Genomic DNA, 24,778 nt, shown 5'->3' with positions numbered 1-24,778 from the left:
TAAGCTCGTTACCCTATCGGTCTCGTACTATTCCAAATTTTAAAGCTTAGGTTCGCGTTCGGTTTCGTTTTCCTAAGGCGGGCAAGAAGAGAACGGTGATGAAATCCGAACCCTTATCTTGTTTAGGCCAGGCCATGCCCTTTACTAGGAAAATAAAGACAGTCTGGTTCGTCCTCAAACAATTATCACCTTAAGGCAGACAGTAACCCGCTTGCAGGAGATTCGCGGGTGTTTCGATTGGACTTACCTCCCGTACCAGACGGGCGATGAACCGTTGTCGTCGACTCGGGCCACGACTCCTATGCCGTGTGCGAACCCGAGAGGCCGAGACGATATAGTAATCGTCGTCCTTCCCTGCAAACAGTTTGTATTTAATTTTTTTTTTTTTAATTTATAACCCTTCCGTAGGGTTTTAAAAATAATTTCCAAAGTCCAGAATAAAGTCCAAATAAAAAAGAAAGTCCAAAATAAAAAAAATTACAGTTTTCCTCACACACTCTAAAAAAAAAAAAAAAAAAATTAAATCCTAAAATTGTCCTTTTTTCTTCTCTTTTCGCTTTTCGCTTTAAGCTTTTTCCTCTCCAAGTCCTTAGTGCTCCACTTCGAACCTGTAAATCAAAGACAAAAAGACAAAGTAAAAAGGAACAAATAATTCTAAAAAAAAATAGTAAACCTAAAAAAAAAAAATTCTACCTAAGCACAAATCCGCGTCGGCGGCGCCAAAATGTTTAAGTAATTTTCGTGGTTGTAGTAATGATGATAAGGGGTATCGTTCAAACTCGGACTTGTGAAGGTAATGGATTTTTAGATTTATAAAACATTATATACACAAAAATATTAACAATGGTGCAAGAGGTACTGGGGTTTAGGATTCCACCGAATTCATTTCTTAAGGTTCAAATAATGATTCTTTTAACAATTATAGCTCAGTAAATATATAAAATATATTGACTCTTATATTTGCCAAGATAAATTCTCCAAATATTAGATGTAAATGTTATGCATGAGGCATCAAATCATCTAAGCTAAGCATGCCGCATCAAATCAAATGACAACTAATTTTTTCAAATCATAATTTCAATTAAAATTAGTGCAAAAGTCATGAGAAGAATTAAATATAACTACCCAAGTGTGAAATAAGGCTTCCTCCATCACCCCAGTGTTGGGGTTTAGCTCATCATGGTGTAATTCATCTCAAAATATATTATTATTGCTCCAAAGTTGATTACAAATGAGTAAACAATGCAACAGAGAAATCGCAACAGCAGTTCCTGTTGCGAAGACGATGTTGGACTGATACAGAGAAACAAATGGTGACGGAAAATGAAGTTCTGTGGCTGAATATGCTGTTGCAAATCGGTTGAAGAAACTGTTGCGAAGATGAAGAAACTGTTGCGCATCGGATGAAGAAACCGTGGCCGATTCCTTGTTCTTCAGACAGCAGCAGCAGCAGTTTCTCTGTCAATTTTTCTCTCAATTCCTGTGGAGTCTACACTCCTCCTATAGACCCCAAACTCTCGACAGACCTTCCCTGTGATAGTAGAAACCTATTTATACACCTAAGCCTCATTGAATCTCGCCATAACTCCTCAAAAATCTTCACAATGAAGAAAAATATTTTTGAGAATAATTTCTTATTTCTTCCTCTGTGTACGTTAATTGTCTTGGAAATCTTCATAAACTGATTGATACGCATCCTAGGAGAATATCTGGGCTTAACTACACAAACATGCAACATCTTTTACGTGATTTTCTTTCCAAAAATGAGACGATATTCTTTTCTCTGTTTTGATTGGGAATTGATTTTCTGGACAAATTTGATCGATCCCAACCACCATAATATCTTCATATACTCATATCACATATACCCATTAAGTCTCAGCTCTTTAATATCGTTAAAACACCTTCAAATGTCGAATTGAAAATCTGCCAGTAAAGGAAAGAATTTTCCCGCCAAAATAAATTTTGAATTTTGAAAGAAGGTCGCCCCTTATCCAGTGGTCGCCCCTTATCCATTAGCGAGAGTCCGAATAACACTTGTCCTCCGGGTGCCAAAATCAACTTTTCGAGCCGAATTTTCTTAAAATATTTATTTCCAAAAAATACCTATAAATACATAAAATAACAAAATTAGTACAAAATCGAGTGCCAACAATACGGACATTGAGGACAAATTAGACACAAAAATGTGTCTATCATTTGGCCATTTTGCTAACGAATGCCCAAATCGTAGAAAATACACTGGGAACAAAGGTCTAGCTGTAACACTTGATGAAATGTCTGAAACCTATGATTCCGATGAAGATACGAAATCAAGTGTAGGGCTCCTTGGTGAAAGCATCGATTTTGATACTTGTAGCAATACATATATCATCCTCAATGGGTTCGGAGAAGAAGGAAACCCAATCAAGCTGGAAGATTCTCTAACTGGGAACCCTGTCAGTAATGTTTCAGGATCTACTGTATGTCTAGCTGCTTACACATCTCAGATGCCTGAACACTATACAAGTTTGACGTGCTCGTTTTGTTCGATGAAGGAACACGAACTATCAAGGTGTTACAAGTACAAGCACCAAATAAGGCACGCCAGCAAACTTCAACGAAGAGCAGATCGATTATCAAGGAAGCTGAAACTTGCTCAGAAGACCGCCGAGGTATGTAGGATCTTATCTTCGTCTAAGAAGTTGGTTTCCAGGGATAGAGTAAGACCATTTGAAAAGAAAGTATGGTCGAATCGTTTTGATAGACAGAAGTCTGAAGATTCCTCCCTTGAGGATAAAGATGCACAAATCGTTGTTCATCACAACACAACTTGATTGTGTTGTTGGGAAAATCTTGTCTCATGTGCCTGATTGAAAAGAGACAAGATTGAGTGTTGATTGAGACTTCAGTAAAGTTTTTCCTTCTTTTCTTAGATTTGTTATTTTCTGTCTATCAAATAAAATAAAGGGTTATTATCGATAATTCTACTCTTTATAGGGTTTTAGAGTTGGGCCTATACGAACCTGTCAATAGGTTTCGAACCCTACATTCCTTTTTCCTTTTTGACATCCTATATAAGATTGCTTGTTGAGTTAAGTGATTCAATCACACAAATCCAGTTGTTTATAATTGTTCTCAAAGCACCATGTCAGATGGAAAGGATGTCAACATGATTGTTAAATCTTCAATCAAGGAAAAAAGAAAAATCTCTTGTTTCTAAGTCCCTGAAAAGAAAAAAGAAGGAATACAAGAAATCCCAGGGCTGTGCCTTCTAACTCTCAGAAGTTTTCCTATGATCTTGATGAGTTGAAGGAAGTAAGAAAGGAGATTCATGAAATAAAGGCTTTTTTGTCAAAGTCCTTAGAAATTCAGAGAGCCCTGTTACGACATAATCATCCAAGACAGTTTGTTGATATAAACTCCTATCTTCGTGAACCGTATGTTCCAATGGATGTTGACAACAAGGAGTTCGGGAATGATGCTGAATTTCTCAAAGGCATTGTCGCCTAGGATGTCTTCTTTTTGGATTAGTTGGAAGAATAACTAGTGCTTTGAATAGCGATGATTGTGACTACACATAGCTATTTTTGTTTTCATCTTCTTATGTTATTTTTAGGTTTATTGGTTTTAAATTCTAAAAATATTTGGAGGATGATGTTTATTGCAGTATTTTAATAGTTTATGATATTGCAATATTTTTATGGGATATGTATTGTTTGCGTCCGTGAACTTGAAGGTCCCATATTGCGGTCAAAAGTAAAGTCGTTCATGAATCGGTATTCGTATTGATGAAAGGACGAATTGATTTTTGACATATACAAAAGTTATGCCTATGCAGTCATGTATTTGATGGAAAATAGGATAAAATCTTTTGTTCGACAAGGATAAAGTCTATTATGTCGTTATGATGGAAAATAGAATAGATCCTTGTATGTTATCCACGGTATTAATCTTCATTGATCCATTTTATTATGTTTTACCGTGAAGGCTCCATTGTGTGTCTTATGTTGAGCACCTTACAACTAAGTCGATTTACCTTGGCTTTGTTGGTTGTTCCATGAGATGTTATATGTCGAGCATTAGGAACTAAATTAATCAACTAGTTTGGTTATTTAGTTAGTACTCCATAAGTTTTCTTTCTTATGTTGAGTACATGTACGGTTAAGGTTATCATGAACTTAATCGGGGTACCATAAGTTCTTTTATGTTGAGCTCAAAATAATTAAATTGATTACTTCGGTGATTAGTTTGGTTATTTGTATTCCAATTAGATTAATTATAGGTTCTATTTTAATTAATCTAGTTGAGTTTTCATATATTCCTCAAGTTCTTGTGTTGAGTATATGAAAGACTACACTATCATGTTATATTGGTTAATGTAGTCATAAATTCCGTAAGGTTTTCCTTATGTTGAGTATTTGAACGGTTAAGTTAGTCATCTCCATATGATTGACTTAGTCGTAGCTCCGTGAGTTTACTTATGTTGAGCACTTTCAATTAAATTGATCACTTTTGTGGTTTGATTTAGTTACGTATTCCAATTGAATTAATCATGGGTTTACTTGTGGTTAATTTGGTTGAGTTTTGGATATAGAAAATCATCTCATGGTTTTTGGTACCCAATAAAAAATCCTTCTTTTCTTTCGAAATTAAGGTCGCACTTGTTGTTCTCTCGGGAATGACATCAAATGGGGGAGACTTCTTTTGAACTTGTGCTTAATGGTAATATCTTGCGGGGTGTGCGGCTGTGGAATTTTATAAGGGTTATCTTGTATCTTAAAACTCCTTGATGAATGTTGTTAGATTCGACTATTAGATTGCATCTAAATTAAGTTGGTATGTATTTTTCTTTTGGTCATGAAATGTCTCTTGTGGAAATTTCATTATGATCCTATTCTTGTACCTTTGCCAATTTTATTGACAAAAAGGGGGAGAAATATTGTAGTTCACACTACAAATACATATGGTTTTCGGATCATTGTGTAAGAGGGAGTGGTTTCCATGATCGAGATGGAGTATTGACTAAGGTGGAGTGATACATATTACCGTAGTATTATTGTTAAAGTCGTGATACAATTGGGCTTTGACGTTACATAATAATACTATGACACTGTATAATAATGATTGAGAATCTCGATTTCTCTCATTGTTATAGCTACGGATCTTCAACAACGATGGTGCTAAACTTACAACCTTTGGGATCATTGGAGTACCTGGAAGGACGAAGATTTCAAGGAACGTTGAAGATTAGACTATGGAATAGGAGCCACTAAAGTTAATCTTTTTTGTATTCCATATGTATTAATAGTTTTGTCACTAAAATTGACAAAGGGGGAGATTGTTAGAGCATAGCTCGGTCAACCTCGCATGCGTTGCTATCTCAAGCATGTTTGTCAATGTTAGTGATCAAAACTATAAGTCTTGATTTCTAGCCTACATAGCTAAGTCTCGGACTAGGATAGAAAAGTGTAGTTGAGCTCAAGGACTTCATGGCGATTCATCATACAACGACGAAGATCTATACAAGGAACCGTGGAACTTCATCAACAAAAAGGTACGTGGAGACTTGAACTTATCTATCACTCAAAATTCCATCTCTCTTATCTCCTACTTCATGAGACAAAAGTCGTATGCTATATAGACTAGATCATACACATTTGATATTTCGAGCCGAGTATATCTCGCCTATCTATATCTCGAAATCATGTGTTGGTAAAGTGTTTCGCTTTGATCAAGCTTATCTTCACCTAGTGACGAAAGTCATGAAAATTTTCAATCACTTTGAGAATCGCTCTGATGTGAACTGGTTTGTGAATAACGCCTATATAGCGTCCTCTGAGAATGTCTCAATGATTGAAATAAGAGTTTAGATTACATAACCATGTATTCCTTGAACCGAAGTTTTCGAACTTTGTTGATCAAGAGAAATCGGGAGGATTGTGGAATCGGCTTGCCAAGTCCGCGAACCCAGTCCGCAGTATCAGTCCACGAACTGACGTAAGTTCTCGACCGAGAATTTCTGCTGGATTTTCCAAAACTCGTTTTTGTGCTAAGTCCGCGAACTGGCGGAAGTTCTCTTTCCGAGAATTTCTGCTGAGTTTGGAAAACTCAACCGATTAACCTAAGTCCGCGAACTTGTTTGTGAACTTAAGAGGTTATGATCTAAAGATGTGCTCTGAACATTAAACTTAAATTACTAAAGAATGCTTTATGCAAATCGTGCTATAAAGTTCATGAGCCGATTCAATCGAATCGAATCATCTTTGTTTCAATTGTGTCTTGTGTAGTTACATAAGATCTCATAGCAGTTGAACAACTCTTTAACTAGTTCATTTGAGTCAATTGAACTAGTTATGGTGGAGAAGAACAAGGTTAATATGAAATGCTCATATGGTTGACCTTTTTGGGTTACTATATTGAACGAACATACACGTACACGTTTGGGCATGGTTTTCACGAACCCAGTAAACATTTACCAAAATGTGTGTGACAAGCTAGGTTTTTCGATCTAACGGTTGAGAAATATTAGCTTGAATCTGAATCAGGTTTTCATCTAACGGTGAATATGAATTGCTTTGTAACTAAGGCAAAACCCTGATTTGAAGGCTATATAAAGGAGACATCTAGCATTGTGCAAAACTAATCCCCACACGTCTGTGTGCTACTAGTGCGCCCGCTAGAGTCGATCTCCATTAAACTTTGATTTTCTTCTCTAAAAGCAGGCTAACGACTTAAAGACTTCATTGGGATTGTGAAGCAAGACCGATATTACTTTATCGTAGTTGTGTGATCTGATCTTGCATGTTCTATCGTACGAGTACAATCGATTGATTGACTTGAGATCGTGAGAGTTCTCCGATAGGAAAGATAAAGAAGTCACAAACATCTTCGTCTCACTGTTTGTGATTCCTCGACAATCCGCTTGTGTAGTCAGAAAGGATTATAGAGAGGTGATTGAATAATCTAGGATGTTCTTCGGGAATATAAGACCAGATTATCAATTGGTTCCTGTTCACCTTGATTTATCAAAAGACGGAACAAAACTAGGGCTTATCTGTGGGAGACAGATTTATCCTTTGATAGAATTTTCTGTGTGAGACAAATTTGTTTATTATCAAGTCTGCGATTTTGGGTTGCAGTAACTCTTGGTTGTGGGTGAGATCAGCTAAGGGAATCAAGTGCGCGGTATCCTGCTGGGATCAGAGGCGTAGGAGTGCAACTGTACCTTGAATCGGTGGGAGAGTGATTGGGGTTCAATTATACTCCAGTCCGAAGTTAGTTTGTAGTAGGCTAGTGTTTGTAGCGGCTTAATACAGTGTGTGTTCAATCTGGACTAGGTCCCGGGGTTTTTATGCATTTGCGGTTTCCTTGTTAACAAAATTTCTGGTGTCTGTGTTATTTCTTTTTCGCATTATATTTTATATAATTGAAATAATACAGGTTGTGCGCTCGTGATCATCAATTGGAAATCCAACCTTTGGTTGTTGATTGATATTGATTGATCCTTGGACATTCGTCTTTGGTACCGTCCAAGTATTCCTTGTATTTGATAAAGACTCGCTATTGTTTTTAGCTTGAGTAAAAAACAAATCAAGAAAGAAATATTAACTCCTCGAGATACTTTTATCTAGATTGAGTCTGACTGTCTAGTTGATTCTCTAGCAAAGTATTTCGGAGTTAGTCCATACAGATTGCTAAGCGAAATATTGGGTGGTGTTGTTAGACCCCCCGCTTTTTCAGTATATCTCAGTGAACAAGCTTTATCCAAGAAACTCCACTAGGATAAGAAACTAGACAGTGTGTTCGATCTTTTAATAAGCCTGATATCTATCGAAATAAACTGTTTGTTTCGATCCCATGGAATCAAGTATGCACGAAGTATCACAAAGATCAGAATACCAAAGAAAAGAAAAAAAAAAGTCTTCTAGTTTTTAATCTTAAAACTTCAAAGTATAACCTGCACAAACAACTTGACTCCTACTAATGATCGATCACACACAGAATGGAATCTGTTGACGTTGGATGATCACTAGTTCTATCTACAGATCTTGAATCAGTAGTGTTAGAGCATTTCTCGGTCTAACTCGCAAGCGTTGTTATCTCAAGCTTATTTGTCAAGTTTAGTTGATCAAAACTATATACTTTATTTCTAGTCTACTTGTAGCTATGTCTCGAATTAGGATAGAAGTGTGTAGTTGAGCTTTAGACTTCACGGCGTTCGCCAATTAAAGAAGAAGATCAACTGAAGAGCTTGGAGGAACTTCTTCGACAAAAGGTATGTGGAGACTAAAACTTATTTATCACTCAAAAGTCTATTCAATTCTATCTTCTAATGCGACTAAGTCGTATAGATATATAGACTTTGTGTTATACACATTTGAAATTTCGAGTCGAATTTATCTCATTTATATATTTCTCGAAATACAAGTTTAAAGCCATAGCTTAACTTCATCATATACTTGACAAGTTTAGTTGTAAACAATTCGTTGTTGGAAACTAAATATTAAGTCAAGATGATCATGTGAAAATTACCTTGAATATCTTATATGATTTGTATGAGACAATCATTTGATGTTAACTTGGGAAGTTTCACATTGATCAATTTATCACTTGAAAATTACTTGAAGCTAGTGGTATGTGTAAGATTACCATTGTTGTCTTGGTACGTATCAATATGTATTGTGTTTTCATTCATTATGTATCAATATGTACTAGGTTGTTAGTTCTTGTTTTATTCAGGTACATATATATATGCACTGTTCTCTTTTTCATTTTGAATCTCTTTAGAAATTTATTGGATTCCAATTTTATAATTTGTTGTATTGTACGAGATCCATTCCCTTTTAAAACTTGGTGAATTGTTGCTTATAATATGGTAGTTTGGGGACTAATGTGGTTTGTAATTGCAAATAACAAAAGAGAACCAACATAAGAATAATAAGTTAAAAGGGTGAAACTAATAGATTAACCTTTGCTACGGTTTAGTGCCGATAATTCCCCTATAAGATCATTTTGCTTGGTCTCGATGTGGTAGGTAAGATGATTTTTGAAACTTTGAGTTACGGATTGTTATTTGTACTGTAAGTTTAATCTTTAAATTTTGTTTTCTCATTTTTTTATTCACTTAACTTATATCTTTTAAGTCACATTATTTCCTGCAAAATTGATCGGGCTATTAATAATGCAGTTATTTTTTTCAATGTTGCAGGGAGTGTAAATGTAATTGCCACAACTGGACATCGCGACCTATGGTTTTGGGACTTACAGTAAGGTCAAAATGCTAGTTTATGCTTATTTAATTCTTAAAACAGAGGACTGTGTGTATTTATAGTTGAAATACTTTTTTTGTATTTTGTCGTGAGTAGAAAAATGTTTCGATGTTTTTATGGATTGGGTTTCACTCGGTACATATCGATATGCACTAGAGTTTCACTCATTACATATTAATGTATATCATGGTTTCACTCAATGTTTAACTCCTGAATTCAGCAGCAAACCAATCTTTCGCAGTTCGGTTAGTCTAATTTTTAGGAACATTGATATGAATGACTAGCCACTAATAGCTTTTTATTTTTAAGTTAAGTAATCTGATATGTATCCACTACATATTCATATCCACTAAACTAGTATATATATTTAGTTTAGATGCATTGTTAGATGTTCAAAAATGTGCATGGGATATTTACCAAATATAATACGTACTAAACTAGTATTTTAATGTACTGATTTTGAAGTACATATTTTCTTGTATTTTGTATTGATTTCACAGTACATATTTGCTTGTAGTAATTTTGCAATTCATATTTATTCGTAGTGATAGTTTTGATTGCACATTTGGCAGTTGATAATTCTAAGGCAGGAGTTGGATGGAAAGAAGCAAGCTAAGGTAGATTCTGGGAAAAACCTCAGATTCAACAAAGAAACAGTAGTTGTATCGGGCATCAAGGTTGACATACAAGAATTATCTCATCAACTTAAAGATTCTGATCTCAGCACAGATCAATATGTACTGGGGACTACATATGTATTACAGGATTATACAAAAGATACAGTTGGAAAAAGGAAGGCAGAGGATAATCGCAATGAATTATATTGCATTTCTATATTTCGCTCTCTTGTTCTCAGCTTGATTAAATTTTTATCTGGCTGAAATTATATAATTATGAACATGGAGATTATACACCTCGTACTATAGTGTCAGAGTATTCCTTCATCTTGTAGAGGAGTCGAATCTATAACATTGTGTTTATATAAATGAGAAGTCTTTCAGTTTGGAATTTCGTTGAACTTTCTTTTTCTTGTTTAGAATAAACTGGAAGGGATAACAGTCCAGCATTAAGCATTACAATTTTGAATTATGTATGTTCATCTACCTGTCTACCTATCCAGAAAAATATCCACGAGGAAACACGTACACTCAAATCATTTTCACTAATGAGTAAACAAACATAATATCCAGACTCGAATTTATGAATAGAAAGACGAAAGGTGTATTAATAATGAATCACAAAACCAAACCATGTAAACCAGAGACAACATTATAGAATAACTCTTTTCTTTACAATACATAATGATATGTAGTGCACGTACAAACCACTTTTTTCCTAAGTTCATATCGATAAGTATTGTAGGATGATATTCAAGCATAAACTAGGTGGTTTATACAATACATAATGATATGTACTGGATATACAGATCGTTTTTTCTCTACTCATATCCATTTGCAACTGTACATCATCCAACATCAGTTTTTTCGCTTTTAGTGCTTTCAAAAGCGTACAAACCCGTAAAACCAGATAGGTACAATCTCCTTGTGGTTTTTGCAGGTGTTTTTGATTTCTTTTTCGCATTCTTCATACTACCTGCATAATCAACAGGGTTATCTCATCAGAAACCAAAGTAACAATAACATATTGAAATGTACCTAATATATATGTAACTTGTATCCATCAGTACATTTCGATATGTTCGACTCTAATTCAAGTAGATGTTTTTCACATAATACATATCAATATGTATTGTTCAATAATAGTGCACGTCAATATGTATTGGCCTTGTTTGGTAAAATTTATGATTATCTATTTATGATTATAGATATCATAAATAGATAAATGATTTTAGTATAATCATTTTTATGATAAATTTTCACAAATATCTTTCTCAAATAATTGATTATCTTTGAAAAATGCTCTCAAGAAGGAGAGGAAAAAACAACGATCTAGGATTTTTTTCCAAGTCCCCTATTGTTTTTTGAGCTCTCTTTTGATAGTTTAGAGAAAATTACAAGAAAAAACCCGACTCAATTTTATTTACAAAAATAATTGATTATAATAATTTTTAAAAACAACTTTTTTTTGAATCAACTATTATAATAGTTACCAAACAGATACATAATCCACTATGAGCTATATAATGGATTATGGGTTGATAATCCATTATAATAATGGTTACCAAACAACCCCACTAGTTTATATTTTTCTTTTTATTCAACATCAAAACATAATACATATTAATATGTACTTTTAGATCATGCACACAACACTACTCTAACTATCCAACAATACATATTGAAGGGAAAATAGAAGTGATTTTTAGATCTGTACCTTTTTTTGGTAAAATTGATTTCTTTCATTTTGTTAGTGAAGGAGTAACAACGTTTCTCTTCATTTGTTGCGGATGCTGAAGGAGAGTACCAATGTTTCTCTTCCTTTTTGTTGATGGTGAAGGAGTAACAAGAAAACGAATCACAAAATCAGATCCAAAACAAATCTCCATCAAAACAATTAGGGAAATCTTGTTTGATTTCATCGAATCTAGGGTATTCTCGTTGATTTTTTGCTACTTTGATGATGATTGATTTGGGTTTTATGACCTAGATTTTCAGATAAAACTCAAAATCGTACCCTAGATTTTCAGTTTTTAGTAAAATAAAGACAATGAAACCGAAATCGTGAAAAATAAAGAAGATGAAACTTAAAATCGTACCATAGATTTTCAGATTTGATTGAAAATAAAGAAGATGAAATTGATTTCTCCCACTGAAGATGAAAGTAACGAAGATTATTAAAAATTACATACTTTTTCATGGGTAGCTTGGTAATTTTGCGTTTTGAAAAGTTTTTTGGACCAGCGGATAAATGATTTCTCGCCCTAGAATATAGGATAGGTCGGGTCGGGTTTTATGGACCAACCAGCAAATTTCTCACTTTCTAGGGCGATCTTCAAAGAGACAGCAAAAATCACTTGGCCGAATTTTTTATTATGTAAATCAATCTTTCAAAAAAAAAATTACATTTTCTTATATATATATAAATAAACGGCTTGTAGCTTAGCTGGTTTCATGCCCTCCATAGAGGTTTCATGCGCTCCAGGAGGTCTCAGGTTCGAGTCCCAGATGGCACAATATTACAGAGTTTGACATGGACGGTAGAATTAGCTTGCCCCCTTGCGACGACATTAGACACACTATCTGCTTCGGCTTCCCGGCTTTGTTCATCATGAGGCTCGCTGGTAGGCTAATGTAGTAGTACGCTGCTTGAAGTTTAGCTTGTTAGGCTTCCAATTAGTTAATTATGTAATAATATTAATATGTTATAAACGTGTAATTATGTTAATAATATCTAGGGTTAATCTCGTTTATTATTGGGATGCCCTTGTGTCTAGCCTATAAATAGAGGCTCTAATATTTATCTATGATATACTAATGAATACAATTTCTCCCTTCTTCTTCTCCTCTACTTTGTGTCTCCTTCTCCATCTTCTCCTTTTACAAGACGTTATCACGCACGTTGCTCCGCCGATACGAACAAAGAAAACTTTAATATATATATCCCAACTCTTTCTTTCGGTTTGACTTTTTTTATTATTTTCTATTTTGTTAATGAAAATCTAACTAGGTATCTATTGATTGGTTTACACCGTACCGGATCCTATATGGAATTATGAACAGAGGTCGTGAATCTTCCTGGATCAGTTGGTGCATGATCTCCAATAAAAGAAGAATGGAAACAATCTACCGTATCATTATTACTTCTTTTTTAACTTTTTCTTAACATATTTATATATATACCATTGACACATACATTTGTTTTTATTTATGTAAGGTATTTGGATTGATGGGACGTATACCATGGCTTAACATATCATACGTTCATGTGGATACCATTTTTTTTTAACCTTATAAGGTACACAGTCTACAAGGATGGTAGCAGTAACTAACCTAGTTGTAATATTTATTGATCACTGATATATCCGTCTGACTCTATACTTGGATAACTAAAGGTTTCTTATTCCGAGATGGTAGCAGTAACTAACCTAGTTGTGATCAATTTGTTAATTACTAATATTTATTTTAAACGTTTAGTTATCCAAGTATAGAGTCATACGGATATATCGGTGATCAATTTCCCAGAAATTTTGATTTCCTTTCTTCTCTTATCCCTTTACATAGAGAAAGAAAAAATAAATAAAAATCCATTGAAAGATGGTCTACAGTTTTTATTTCTTTCATGAAACTGTAATCACCAAAAATTGGTGTTATCACGATTTAGCTACCTTAACGGTATTTAATCACATGCATGGTTGAATAACCTCCGTCCAATTAAATTTGGTATCCTTGTCCATTAACAAGGATCATGTATATGGTTTTTATTTCTTTACAAGAAACCATACATCGACCACAAAAGTGGATTATTCCATTGCGACGACTAAAACGATTTTTCTAATTGGTGCTAATTTTCTCCATCGTTTCCATAAGATTGGCATATTTTCTAACCTTTTGCCAAAAGGGAGAGAATTTTTCGACCATATAATGGATTTTTTCAAAGTCGATTTCTTTATTTTCTTAAAAAGAATCATATAAGCCAATTGAAACTGGTTTCTCTGGAAATCCCAAAAGGATGAGATGTCGTTGTTAGTATTCACTATTACAAACATCAATGAGACGGAGAATTGCTACATTCCTTAGGGATATATAGCAATTTTTGGTTCTCTTGTATTATTCTCCAAAATTTGAAGTTGTTCCACTTGTAGTTGGAATTGGACACTAAAGATCAAAGGGTGCGCACCCGGCTTGTTAGCCTATCTTATTAGTCTTTGTAATGACTATATTGATCTTAAAGTTAATTTATTTTGATGAAATAATTAAAGTGTCCATAATTTCATTCTTAGGTGAATGGATATCTCATCGGCCTTATAGTTCATTGGAGATTTGGTTACTTATTTTATATGCTTTTTAGTTGTAACCATTAAAATCCATAGTTGATGTTAAATTTGTTTGTCAAGTAGACTACAATTTTTAAGGACATTTTTTTATGCTTTTTGAAGTCATTATCTACAGTCCAACTGGTATTATTCTTAAAATCCAGACTATATTATGAGTATGTGTCCTTGATTTAATCGGATAATATTCTACGAAATTTATTTTCGTACATGAGATGACAATTTCCGCCAGAATCATGGGGAGACTCTACGTTATTAGAAGTTGACATTAATTTACTGAAAAGGTTATATCATTTCTCTCCCATCACGATCAAGTCGAAAAAGACTTCCACTAAACAGGGGTGAAAATATCTCAATTAGCTTTCCCATAAGCTTAATTATGCCGTTTGAAAAGGCAAATTCAATCACATCTAGAAATCATGTAGCATTTTTATATAGGCTACAGATAGTGCTCCAATAGAGTCTATCATAATACGATTCACGTCCCCAAAATTCATATCTCCTCATTTGAATAATAGGAGATTATAATGCCTGCGGACACTGGTACCAGTAATTCAATGAATTTTGTTTGAGAATTGTGTGGGATCATGGTTATTTAATATGTTGTCGAATATTCATTTGGTGTAGCTACTGAAATAATAAAAATGGTGGTTGTGAACCCCTATGCAGAGAAATATCGACACATGTGATTGGTTGGCATACAATCCAAGTTAGGTTGGATTAATTTCTCGATTGATGCAATTTTGGATCCAAACTTAACACCTTAAACATGCCAAGCCTATTAATTACAGGTTGGTGTAGTCATATTGCGTCTTTATACGAAAAATTTCTTCGTTGTAAAAACGATTTGAGGGTTCTATTTTTTTTCTCAGACCTTAGGATTGATTCAATAAATTTTTGTTCTCCATGCATGATGCTTTTGGCTTGGTAGTCCTTGAGGGACTCGTATTGCATTTACACAAGAAATGTGGTTGGGAACATATTCAAATTTGTTATCCTTGTAGGATTCAAATTATATTAGGGCAGACACCTGACTCGATTATGTTAGGTTGAACAATCCTCTATGTGTTTTTAGAATTTGATATCCGGATTAATTAGTTGATGTTATCAATTTTATGGGTCTCTTGAGGAGTCCTTAAAAACACAAAAATCCACGCTTTAACAGCATAAATTCTATTTTTTCTTTCTTAAATCTGCAGTTAGAATTATGCTGGCTTAAACTCTTCTTTGAGATAGACTAGACTTATTATTCGATGCTTGTCTTTTGTGAATTTACGTCAAAAGTTGTACTCTTTTTCCTTCGTTTCAGGTTTTGTCCCATGTGGTTTTCCTGACAAGGTTTTAACGAGGCAACATCTCGTTGACATTTAATTTTCTTTCAAAAAATGTTGATATTTGTGCTCTTTTTCTTTCGTCCAAATTTTTTCCCATTGGGTTTTACGGACAAGTTTTTAGTGAGGCAAATTAATTCAACATGGTGGTCATCCAAGGGGGAGTTGTATGGATTTTGGTTATTTGGTGGATTCCCACCATTAACTAGGTCATTTTGTTAGGCTATTTCAACATAACCATACCTTATGAATTTGGATATCATTCTGATCCATAATATGACAACATTTGTACACCTATGGTATTGTAACTGCGTATTGGCACTCCGTTGAAGAAATTACATCAACTACTTCTGCAAATCATTTTTGAGAAGCTAGCAATCCGAGAAGCAAGTCCGCAATGTATTTAAAGAAGCGTGAAGACTCGAGAAACTATCATTGGAAGACTAACATAAAAGATGACTTCATCAACTGGCAAATTTCTCATGAAAACATTGTTACCTCCAGCATTCAAGAAATTTGTTCTTCAAAAATGGAAAGTCTCGACTCAAAGATTTACACGCCAAGATTTGACTGAAGTTTTTATTAGGGGGAGCGCCATCATCAAATTAAGGTGCATTCACTGGACTTTATCGCGTTGTACTCTTTTTCCTGTCAAGGTTTTAACGAGGCAACATTTGCGTGTCCAATAATGTTTCGAGTCTATACGTGCTTATGCAATTTCAGGTTTTTCTCTTTTGAGTTTTGCCTGGTACGTTTGTAATTAGCTTAGACACAATGTCATCAGAGGGAATGTTATAAACGTGTAATTATGTTAACAATATCTAGGATGAATCTCGTTTATTACTGGGATGCCTTGTGTCTAGCCTATAAATAGAGGCTCTAATATTTATCTATGATATACTAATGAATACAATTTCTCCCTTCTTCTTCTCCTCTACTTTGTGTCTCCTTCTCCATCTTCTCCTTTTACAAGATAATAAAAATTTTAACTAAAAAAAAAAAAAGATTTGCCCCCAAAAACTGGTTAACCATTTTGAACCCTAGCTTGCATTTCCTCCCAATAGCATTAGTGAGGGTTTGGTGTCAGCAAAGCAAACCCTAACCAAAAGCAGGGACAAAGCACAAACAAGAAAGAGAAAATGGGGACAAGAATCAACCTTTGACACAGATAAAAGTAAAGGTGTGCTTGGACTAAAAGACAAAAATGGCTTTCCTCAAACTGAAAATATGCTGTTTGACCATTGTATCCTTATGTCCATCACCATCTCCCCATTGTAGGCCCACATTGATATACAAAACCTTTGTGCCCACCTAATAAAATATAAAATATTTATATATATATCTATATATTTCCCCTTCCACTTCCATCCCAGAAGAAACACTTTACATTGAGATTAATATGCAAAATCTGTCTTCAAAGGGGACATAGATGAGACTACAAAAATTTATAAGAAAAGAAAAGAAGAAAAACAGGACAGTGCTGCTGGACATTAAAGACCAAACCCCCAAAACCCCAGGGGTCTTTGATCTTCTTTCTTACTAAAACCTTCTATTTTTGCGCTCTGCTGATGCTAAATCGCCCCATCATCGTCATCTGGAAGGTGCCTCTGATGGCTGTTGATTACTTAAAGAAGGATTTGTAGAAGGCATTGATCCATTCTCTTGAGGTGGTCCAACACCCCACTTTGGTTCTGCATCAGACGGCTCAACTACATGAACAGCTCCATCGCTCATGCCAAGTGCAATCTGGTTTGGTTCAGATGGGTGTGATGCTATTACTGATGGATAGACAGCACTGTAACAACAAAAACAACATTTGCATCAGCTTCAACATCTGTGAGAGGGGTAAACCATGAGAGATCTGTATCACATGACTCCTTTCCGTACCTGGCACTGGATGGAGGCAAGTATGCAGAGGATGCTATTCGGCACCTGAGTCTCAAGCTGTCAGCATCGAAGACTCCTACAGCACCATCACAAAATCCAACGTACACAAGCAGGCCATCACATGAATATATAGCACTTGATATGGGTGCAGAGAGAGCTTCTCTTGGAGACCACTGCAAAAAAAAAAAAAAAAAAAAAAAGATATGATGTGGATCAGAAACTTATCGAGGTAACTCAATGAAATGCAAACCTAGTGCCTAAAACCTCCAAACTAGAAGCAACAACTTGCTACGGATCTCCAATTCAGTTTATGTACTCAACTATCTCGAATTAATTTACTACGTGTTAGTCGTGAGTTTTTACTGTTTTCACTTCGGTTTATGAAACTTTGCAATTACAGACATACAAACAAAAATAAGACACTACTTACCGAGCGCAAACATTCAAGCTTGCTATCATAGACAGAAATTTGGCTCTCATGAACTACTAAAAGGTGAGTTTGATCATTATGGAATTGGACTCTCGTTTCCCCAACCAATGGACCTGATCTCCCTGATGGTGCTTGTATGAATCTTGCTTTCCTCTTCTCCCATCCATCAATACTCCATACACACAGCTGCATTTTTAACCCATCAGGCACACACTTTTCATATTTTAAACATTGAAGATTTACTAATTGTAAGACAGATGTACCTGTGCATCAGCTCCCGAAGACACCAATACATTCAAAGACTGAGAGAACGCAAGGCCTGTGATTCTTTTCTGATGCCCCTTTAGTTTTGTTTTAACCTGTTCAAAATTAAAAGTTTAAGATGTGACCAGGACACAGTAAAATAAAGAAAAACAAAACCAAGCTTAGAGGCAGAAGTGACTTCCGATGAACAAAGCCTAATATGTGACCAAACAGAAGATAACACAATTAAAATAGCCCATTAACAAGATCTACGTATTCGTCCTTTATCACATTTCACAGTTCCTCAGTATTATGCTGCTCCAGAGAAGATAACACAGTTAAAATAGCCCATTAACAAGATCTACGTATTCGTCCTTAATCACATTTCACAGTTCCTCGGTATTATGCTGCTCCAGAGAAAATGTAAAATAGCAAGATCTATGCTGTGCTGTCCCATTTAACAACATCTACGTATTCGTCCTAAATCATATTCCACGGTTCCTCACTTTATGCTTTCTAGAGAAAATGTAAAATAGCTAAATCACTCTTAAGAAAATGATGCTAGTTTTACCTCGTCAACACGAACGTTGTATATTTGAATAGTAGAGTCCTCCATCCCTATGGCGATGATGTTATTGTCCTGAGGGTGGAACGCCAAGAATGTTGCAGCCGGAGGTGGGGGCATGAAAGTTGTCATAACCTGATATACAAGTTACCAGATATTACTCAATTTGACATAATCCTTGACTTGATGTCGCACAGTAACATGGCAATAAAATCCGACCAAAATGAATAAATCAACATCCCATAATACTAAATAGGTTAAGCAGGTGACAAACCTTGAAGGTCATCATGTTGAATAAAGAGACCTTTCCACCAGACGCCGACATGACATATGAATCGTTCTTAGATAAAGCAATGCATGCCGCTGGTTCCTCAGGTGGGCTGGTTTCACTAATGTCATTTGTCATGACAGTACCATTGCCAGGTTGCCACAACACGGGAGCTACAGATGACGTAGACTAGAAAAGAATGGAAGAGAGAGAGAGGGAGACGGAACTATCAGAACAGAGTTGGAATGAAAAACCTATGCATAGCAAACCTAAAAATGAACAATATTAAATTAACATGCAATCACCTTTGCAGATGGATTACGTTCTGTGCGCTGCCATTTCCAAAGTTTATGGACTGCATTAGATGAAAGAGCCAACACTGCACCTCCAGAATTTGTGTATATCAAGCGTACAACCTCCATTCACCAGAGAAAAAATCAGCAACCACAAGATAACTTTGATAAGAGTATGAACATACATAATAAACACTTAATTAAATTCTTCTGGGATCCAAATCATGATAATTCAAGCATTAACAGGTTGATGAGAATGAGCAGTCTCGCCACAAATCAGTAAAGCAAGTGAACAAACCATTAGAAAAATACAACACTTCATGATTTGTGCAAACTCAAATGTTTATCTCAGGAACATACCTTGCCAGCCGTTAAAGGGTCAGGTAACCGTGCAGCTCTTAGTTGTGCCGCGTCAACAATATCTGGCAGTTTCCAGGTTTTAACCTTCTCAACGTCTTCTGATATTCTGGGTTTAACATCTGGCGGGGTCCTATTGTTGTCCATAGGAGCCTGCAGTTTGATTTGAAAAAGAAATAAACATACACTTTCTAGAAATCCAACGAAAAAGAAAGACACACAGGGAAACTAACTTACAAGGCCACCAATGGATACGGCAGGGGAAAGTCTATCAGAACGTTCTATTGTTGGTGGTTGAGACGCGGAAACATTTGCTACTGGACCAAGTGCATTGACAATTGAAGGCTGCAAAAGGCCGGAGAAGTGATGAATATAACTTACATAACTGAAATAGAGTCAATTAAGTTCATCAACAAAGCACAAATGAGTAAGAAACAATTAGCAAGGTCACCTTCGTGTTCATGGCATCAGATGGGCCTCGAGACCCCTCAAAGGTCCTGCTCTCGAGCATTCTTATCAGGCGTTGACCATCGGCGTTGGCTAAAATCTTGACTCCATTATCACTTGTAGTTACTGCCAACAGTGACCCTTCCTTGTTGAATCTCAGCTTAGGGCTTGCCTGCAAGTGATATAGTCATATCAATTTAATGTGTGACATCATAAATACCAAACCTTCTTGTTTTTGTAGAAAAACAAATCAATATGTTATACTAACAGGCAATCCACCATCAGCTTCAGTAGTGGCAAGTATGTTGTTATTATCCATGTCCCAAAACTTGATTTGAAATTCATCACCAGCAGCTAAGAAACGGTTCTTTGTTGTGTCAAACTGAACAACACCTAATGAACGCTTCCTGAAGCCCGAATATGTCCTTTTGATAGCACCTTCACTCTCATTCCACTCAACCAAGTGTGAGTCACCCTCTTTGCTAGTACCACAAGAGAAGAGCCTGAGAGAACCAACAGGTAACAAGTGAAATGATTTTCTTTCTAGAGCCAGGAGCATAGAAAGTGGTTTCAGTCAGTATGGTTAACAAATAAGAATAAGAATTAGCAAAGCACCAGAGGAAGTTCTCCCCCAGTATTTCAACGTGCTAAAGAAAATGCAGATAAATGAAATAATATCAGATTTTGTCATCATCTACTGAACTCAGTTGTTAGGAATGCATGTGAGACATACCTGGTTCCATCAGCACTATATGACATTGTGGTGCACCAAAGTCCAGGGGCATCATAATCCACTCTAGATCCCAAGCAATCGTAGAGCCATGCTTTGATTTTCCCATCAATGGCAGTGGAGAAAATAAACTGCAGCATGAGGTGATATAAGTCCAACATACGTCTAAGAACACCACACCGTACAATTCAGACATGTAACAGGAGCCAGAAGGAATAAATCTGTCAACCAGCAGAAATTTGAACTGAACCTACCTGAATATTCTCTTTATAATGGGGGCAGACTGAATACACAGGAGCTTCATGCCCTTCAAATATGTACAGCCTACGTCCAGCAACAGCGTCCCAGACCTGTTAGATACATACAAAGATTCATTCCGGAACCAATTTGACATCTTCCCGGTTAACACATAAGAAGTAGAAAAACAATTGTTACCTTGATAGTCTTGTCATCACCGCAAGTGACAATACAAACTTGCTTATTCGGGTGAGCAAATGCAATATCATTTACACCACCAACATGCGCGTCGATCTACAATACATGATACGTCAACGACTAAGGCAAGGTAAACGGATGAGTCGCTTGTTCATATGAATACAAGGTTAGGTCGGAGGAGCTTACCTCCAAGTGGTGTCTCAGTTCTCCAGATGGATTGTAAGCATATGTCTGCACAATATGTTTTGAGAATGCAACACCTAGAAAACAGAAGGTGTATCAACAGTGAGTCCAGCATAGTTGACATCACAAATATAAAAAAATGCAAAACACCAAGCCTTAGCAGCATTTTTGAGAAAGAGACAGCTTTACCTAGTATGGATCCATCTGGACCCCAAACACACCTATTCACACAAATTGTTGCGTCTTTCATTAACGCTGACTGGAGAAGCATGAGATTGCAAAAAGATGGTTTAATAAGATTTGGCAAATTCACTCTGAAAATAACTTCAGCACGTTAAAGATATTGCCATAATGAGAGCACGAGGTCAGATTCATTACTTACCTGCAACGGCATGGTACATGCTGAAATATCCCACACTTTGAAAGTCTTATATGCTAGTCTCTCCCGAGATCCAACTTCCCATATGGCAACGTCACCAACATTTGTCCCAACTAGATATATGAACGAAATAAAAACACGGAATTAGCTAAACTTCGATGATTTAACTTTGCAGCCAAAAAAGAAAGTAATAATACAACAATCAACCTAAGAGAATAGTTTGTTGCTGTGGGTGAAAATCCATGCTCATGACATTAGAACCTTGGCTCAAGCTCCTCACAACAACTTTAGGAAGGTCGTCTTGCGAGTACATATTGGAGGGATGTCCCACACTAGAAAATGACACCTACAAAGTGTGTTCCATTAATCAAATGAAAATGCATAAAAGAGACAAAGAAAGAAACAAATCTTAATAGTTTCCATTTGATTGCTCAATTCAACATACCTCCTCAGACGGCCCAGTACGCATACGCTTCATTAAGTGGTCAGAATCAGCCGACTGATAATCCATACCTGGAGCACTTGTAGGTGTCCTAGGATGCGGCTTTAAGAATGGAACTACAGAAGTTACGAAAATGACATTTAGCTAGACTGTACAAGCATTCATGTTTTACTACAAAAATTTTCTTAAGAAAATAAAAAATACAAATTGTACCCAGCATTCTTAAAAGATAAAAGTCACCTTCAGAAAAAACATACCTGCATTAGGAGGCTGTACAAGACCAGGGGGGCCTGTCGGCACTGCCCCGTGTGGTAATGAAGGGCTAGTACTCATCCACCCTGCAATAGCATTTGCAGATGGAGATACAACAGGCTGGAATGGCTGCCAAAATGTGGACTTATGACGTCAGGAAATATAATACAGAACAATGGTTAGGCAGGTATATATAGCTGCAAAATGGGAAACTTCCCCTAGGAAACATAATAGGATACACAATAGGAAGTTAAATTTACTTACACCATGCGCACCAATAGGAGGAAATGCCCCAGCTTTAGGAATGGGTCCCACGAGAGGGCTGTTTGTAGGAGGAGGAGCACGAGCTCCATTATTAGGAGCACAAGTATGATCGGTGAAGAGTGTTTTGATGTCAGGATTCGGACGAGGGTTTTTACAGAGTTGATGCTGCCAATTGAGACTGCCAATGCAAAAATAAATAGTGAAGACAAGGACGTTAAGAGAGCCATCCACACCGACAACAGCTGAGAATAGGAAGCATAAACATGTGAGTGCGCGCGCACAGAAGAATCATTGAATTATGAAACTAGCCTCCACATGAAGATAATTAAATCCAACAGAAAAAAAAAAAGAACAAAGAAAATAGAAAAACACAGCAGAAATAACCTCTGGTTTATTAAGGTCCGAAGTCGTGAGTTTTTGAAGGGCGGGAATGTAAGCTTGTCACGGAACAAAGGATTTGCTTCAATAAGTTTTTTAAGTTCCATTAGCATTATGTTACGGGCTGATTTAGTGTCCCCATACTTGGAAAGCTGCTCATTCTGCCTGGTCATATGAATGCATATCAAACCAAACACGTATTAGAATCTTTTAATGCTTGTAGCAAAAAAAACCAAATCACTCAATGCAAACAAAATTTAAATTCAACAAACAACAAAAAAAACATACCTAAAGTTTTCAAGTGTAAGCAATTGAGTAATCTCTTTAAAGAGCTCTTCGTTAAAAGAAGCAAAAACCTTAAGATCCTTAACAAGAATCTCGACAGCTTTTGCCCTGTCTTGAGCATCAAGTGCCTCCAAGTACTTTTGTTTCCTTATCTCAAAGAAAATCTTCATTGAGTATCTATTATCTTCAACCTTTGTAAATCCACACAAATAACGTTCAACTTCATCCCATTCACCAGCTTGAACTTGATCTTCAAAATGTTTCATGTTAAAGTAAAACCCTGATTCCTGTTCTAACCTATAATAAGAAATTTCCATTTTTATCAACAAAAAGAACCTGAAATCAACAGAAACAAAACGGTAACAACGATAAAATAAAATAAAGATTACTTACTTGTGAACTGTTTCTTTAAACTTCTCCTCATCTAAGAACTGTAAAATTAAAAATACCAGTTCCCTGCTTAAGGAAGACATAGTTCCCGGTATCCCTAACCGATCCAGCGCAAAGATCTTAAAGATAAACAAGAAAACTCTAAAAAGAAAAACAAACAGAGAACTAACCGCACAAAAACAGAAGATCTAAAAACAACAACAACAACAACAACACAATATCCCTGACTGTGCAACTTCTAATGGCTTCACACTATTAGTAATACTATTCTTATCTCATACAAAACATGACGAGAAAAGATCTGAACTCAATAAACCCCCTAATTCCTCTTTCCTCTGAACACAAAATCAATGATCTACAGAGTAGGCAGAAAAATTCATCAAAATGGAATGAAAGATGAGAAGAAATAAACTGGTTTCATCAGAGATTTGATTTTGAAGATCTAGCACAGGATTTAACAGAAGAATAAGAAGGAAACCATTTTTAGGGTTAGGGTTTTCTTTTCTTGGTTTCTTTCTTCCTTCTGTGTTCGGCTCTCTCTTTCTTTTCCTTGTCTGAACAACTTTACAAAGTTTCTCTCTCTCTTAATCTATTTCTTCTCTTTTCTATCTCTATCTTCAGAGAGAGGAGAAAGAAATAGAAAGAAAAAGAGTTTGAAAGCTCTATTTATACGTCTAACTTTCTATTTTCTCTCACTACAATTAAAAGCACTGGATTAGGTCTGTTTTCAGAACTAATTCTTTTCCCATTATTACCCTTCGCCTAATTTTCCAACCGCCCCATCCTTATTTATTTTCCGCTTTTACCCTTTATATATGCGTTAGACGGAGGAGCGAGAAACAGTATGTGCTAGTATATTTATTTGTTGCTTTAATGGGTGATGATGATGTTGTACTACTCTGGTATCTTTAACTTTGATGAATGGGGGGGCCTATCTTACTATCTATAGTCATCATGTATATTATTCACTTATGGTTTGGCAAACGTACGTGTACATGTTCATTTTGTGTTTGAAAT

At 35.8% G+C, this 24,778-nt stretch overlaps 1 protein-coding gene across 1 annotated transcript; it reads right to left on the bottom strand.

The window, feature by feature from the left end:
* Positions 1 to 16,755: 16,755 nt before the first annotated feature.
* Positions 16,756 to 24,390, bottom strand: LOC113297595 (protein TPR2-like). Its single transcript, XM_026546121.1, has 24 exons — positions 23,765 to 24,390; positions 23,375 to 23,668; positions 23,093 to 23,251; positions 22,709 to 22,886; positions 22,450 to 22,573; positions 22,196 to 22,308; positions 21,958 to 22,096; positions 21,754 to 21,863; positions 21,561 to 21,630; positions 21,375 to 21,448; positions 21,189 to 21,284; positions 21,008 to 21,103; positions 20,757 to 20,884; positions 20,292 to 20,526; positions 20,028 to 20,195; positions 19,814 to 19,921; positions 19,580 to 19,729; positions 19,232 to 19,342; positions 18,933 to 19,115; positions 18,665 to 18,793; positions 18,114 to 18,209; positions 17,851 to 18,036; positions 17,421 to 17,593; positions 16,756 to 17,328 (listed from the first exon to the last, which is right to left on the bottom strand). The coding sequence occupies exons 1-24, from the start codon at positions 23,842 to 23,844 to the stop codon at positions 17,124 to 17,126; spliced, it is 3,405 nt and encodes a 1,134-aa protein (XP_026401906.1). The 5' UTR covers positions 23,845 to 24,390; the 3' UTR covers positions 16,756 to 17,123.
* Between the last annotated feature and the right edge of the window lie 388 nt (positions 24,391 to 24,778).

The sequence above is a fragment of the Papaver somniferum genome, chromosome 7, assembly GCF_003573695.1.
Source record: "Papaver somniferum cultivar HN1 chromosome 7, ASM357369v1, whole genome shotgun sequence".
Classification (NCBI taxonomy): domain Eukaryota; kingdom Viridiplantae; phylum Streptophyta; class Magnoliopsida; order Ranunculales; family Papaveraceae; genus Papaver; species Papaver somniferum.
This window is presented reverse-complemented; position numbering and strand designations above follow the sequence as displayed.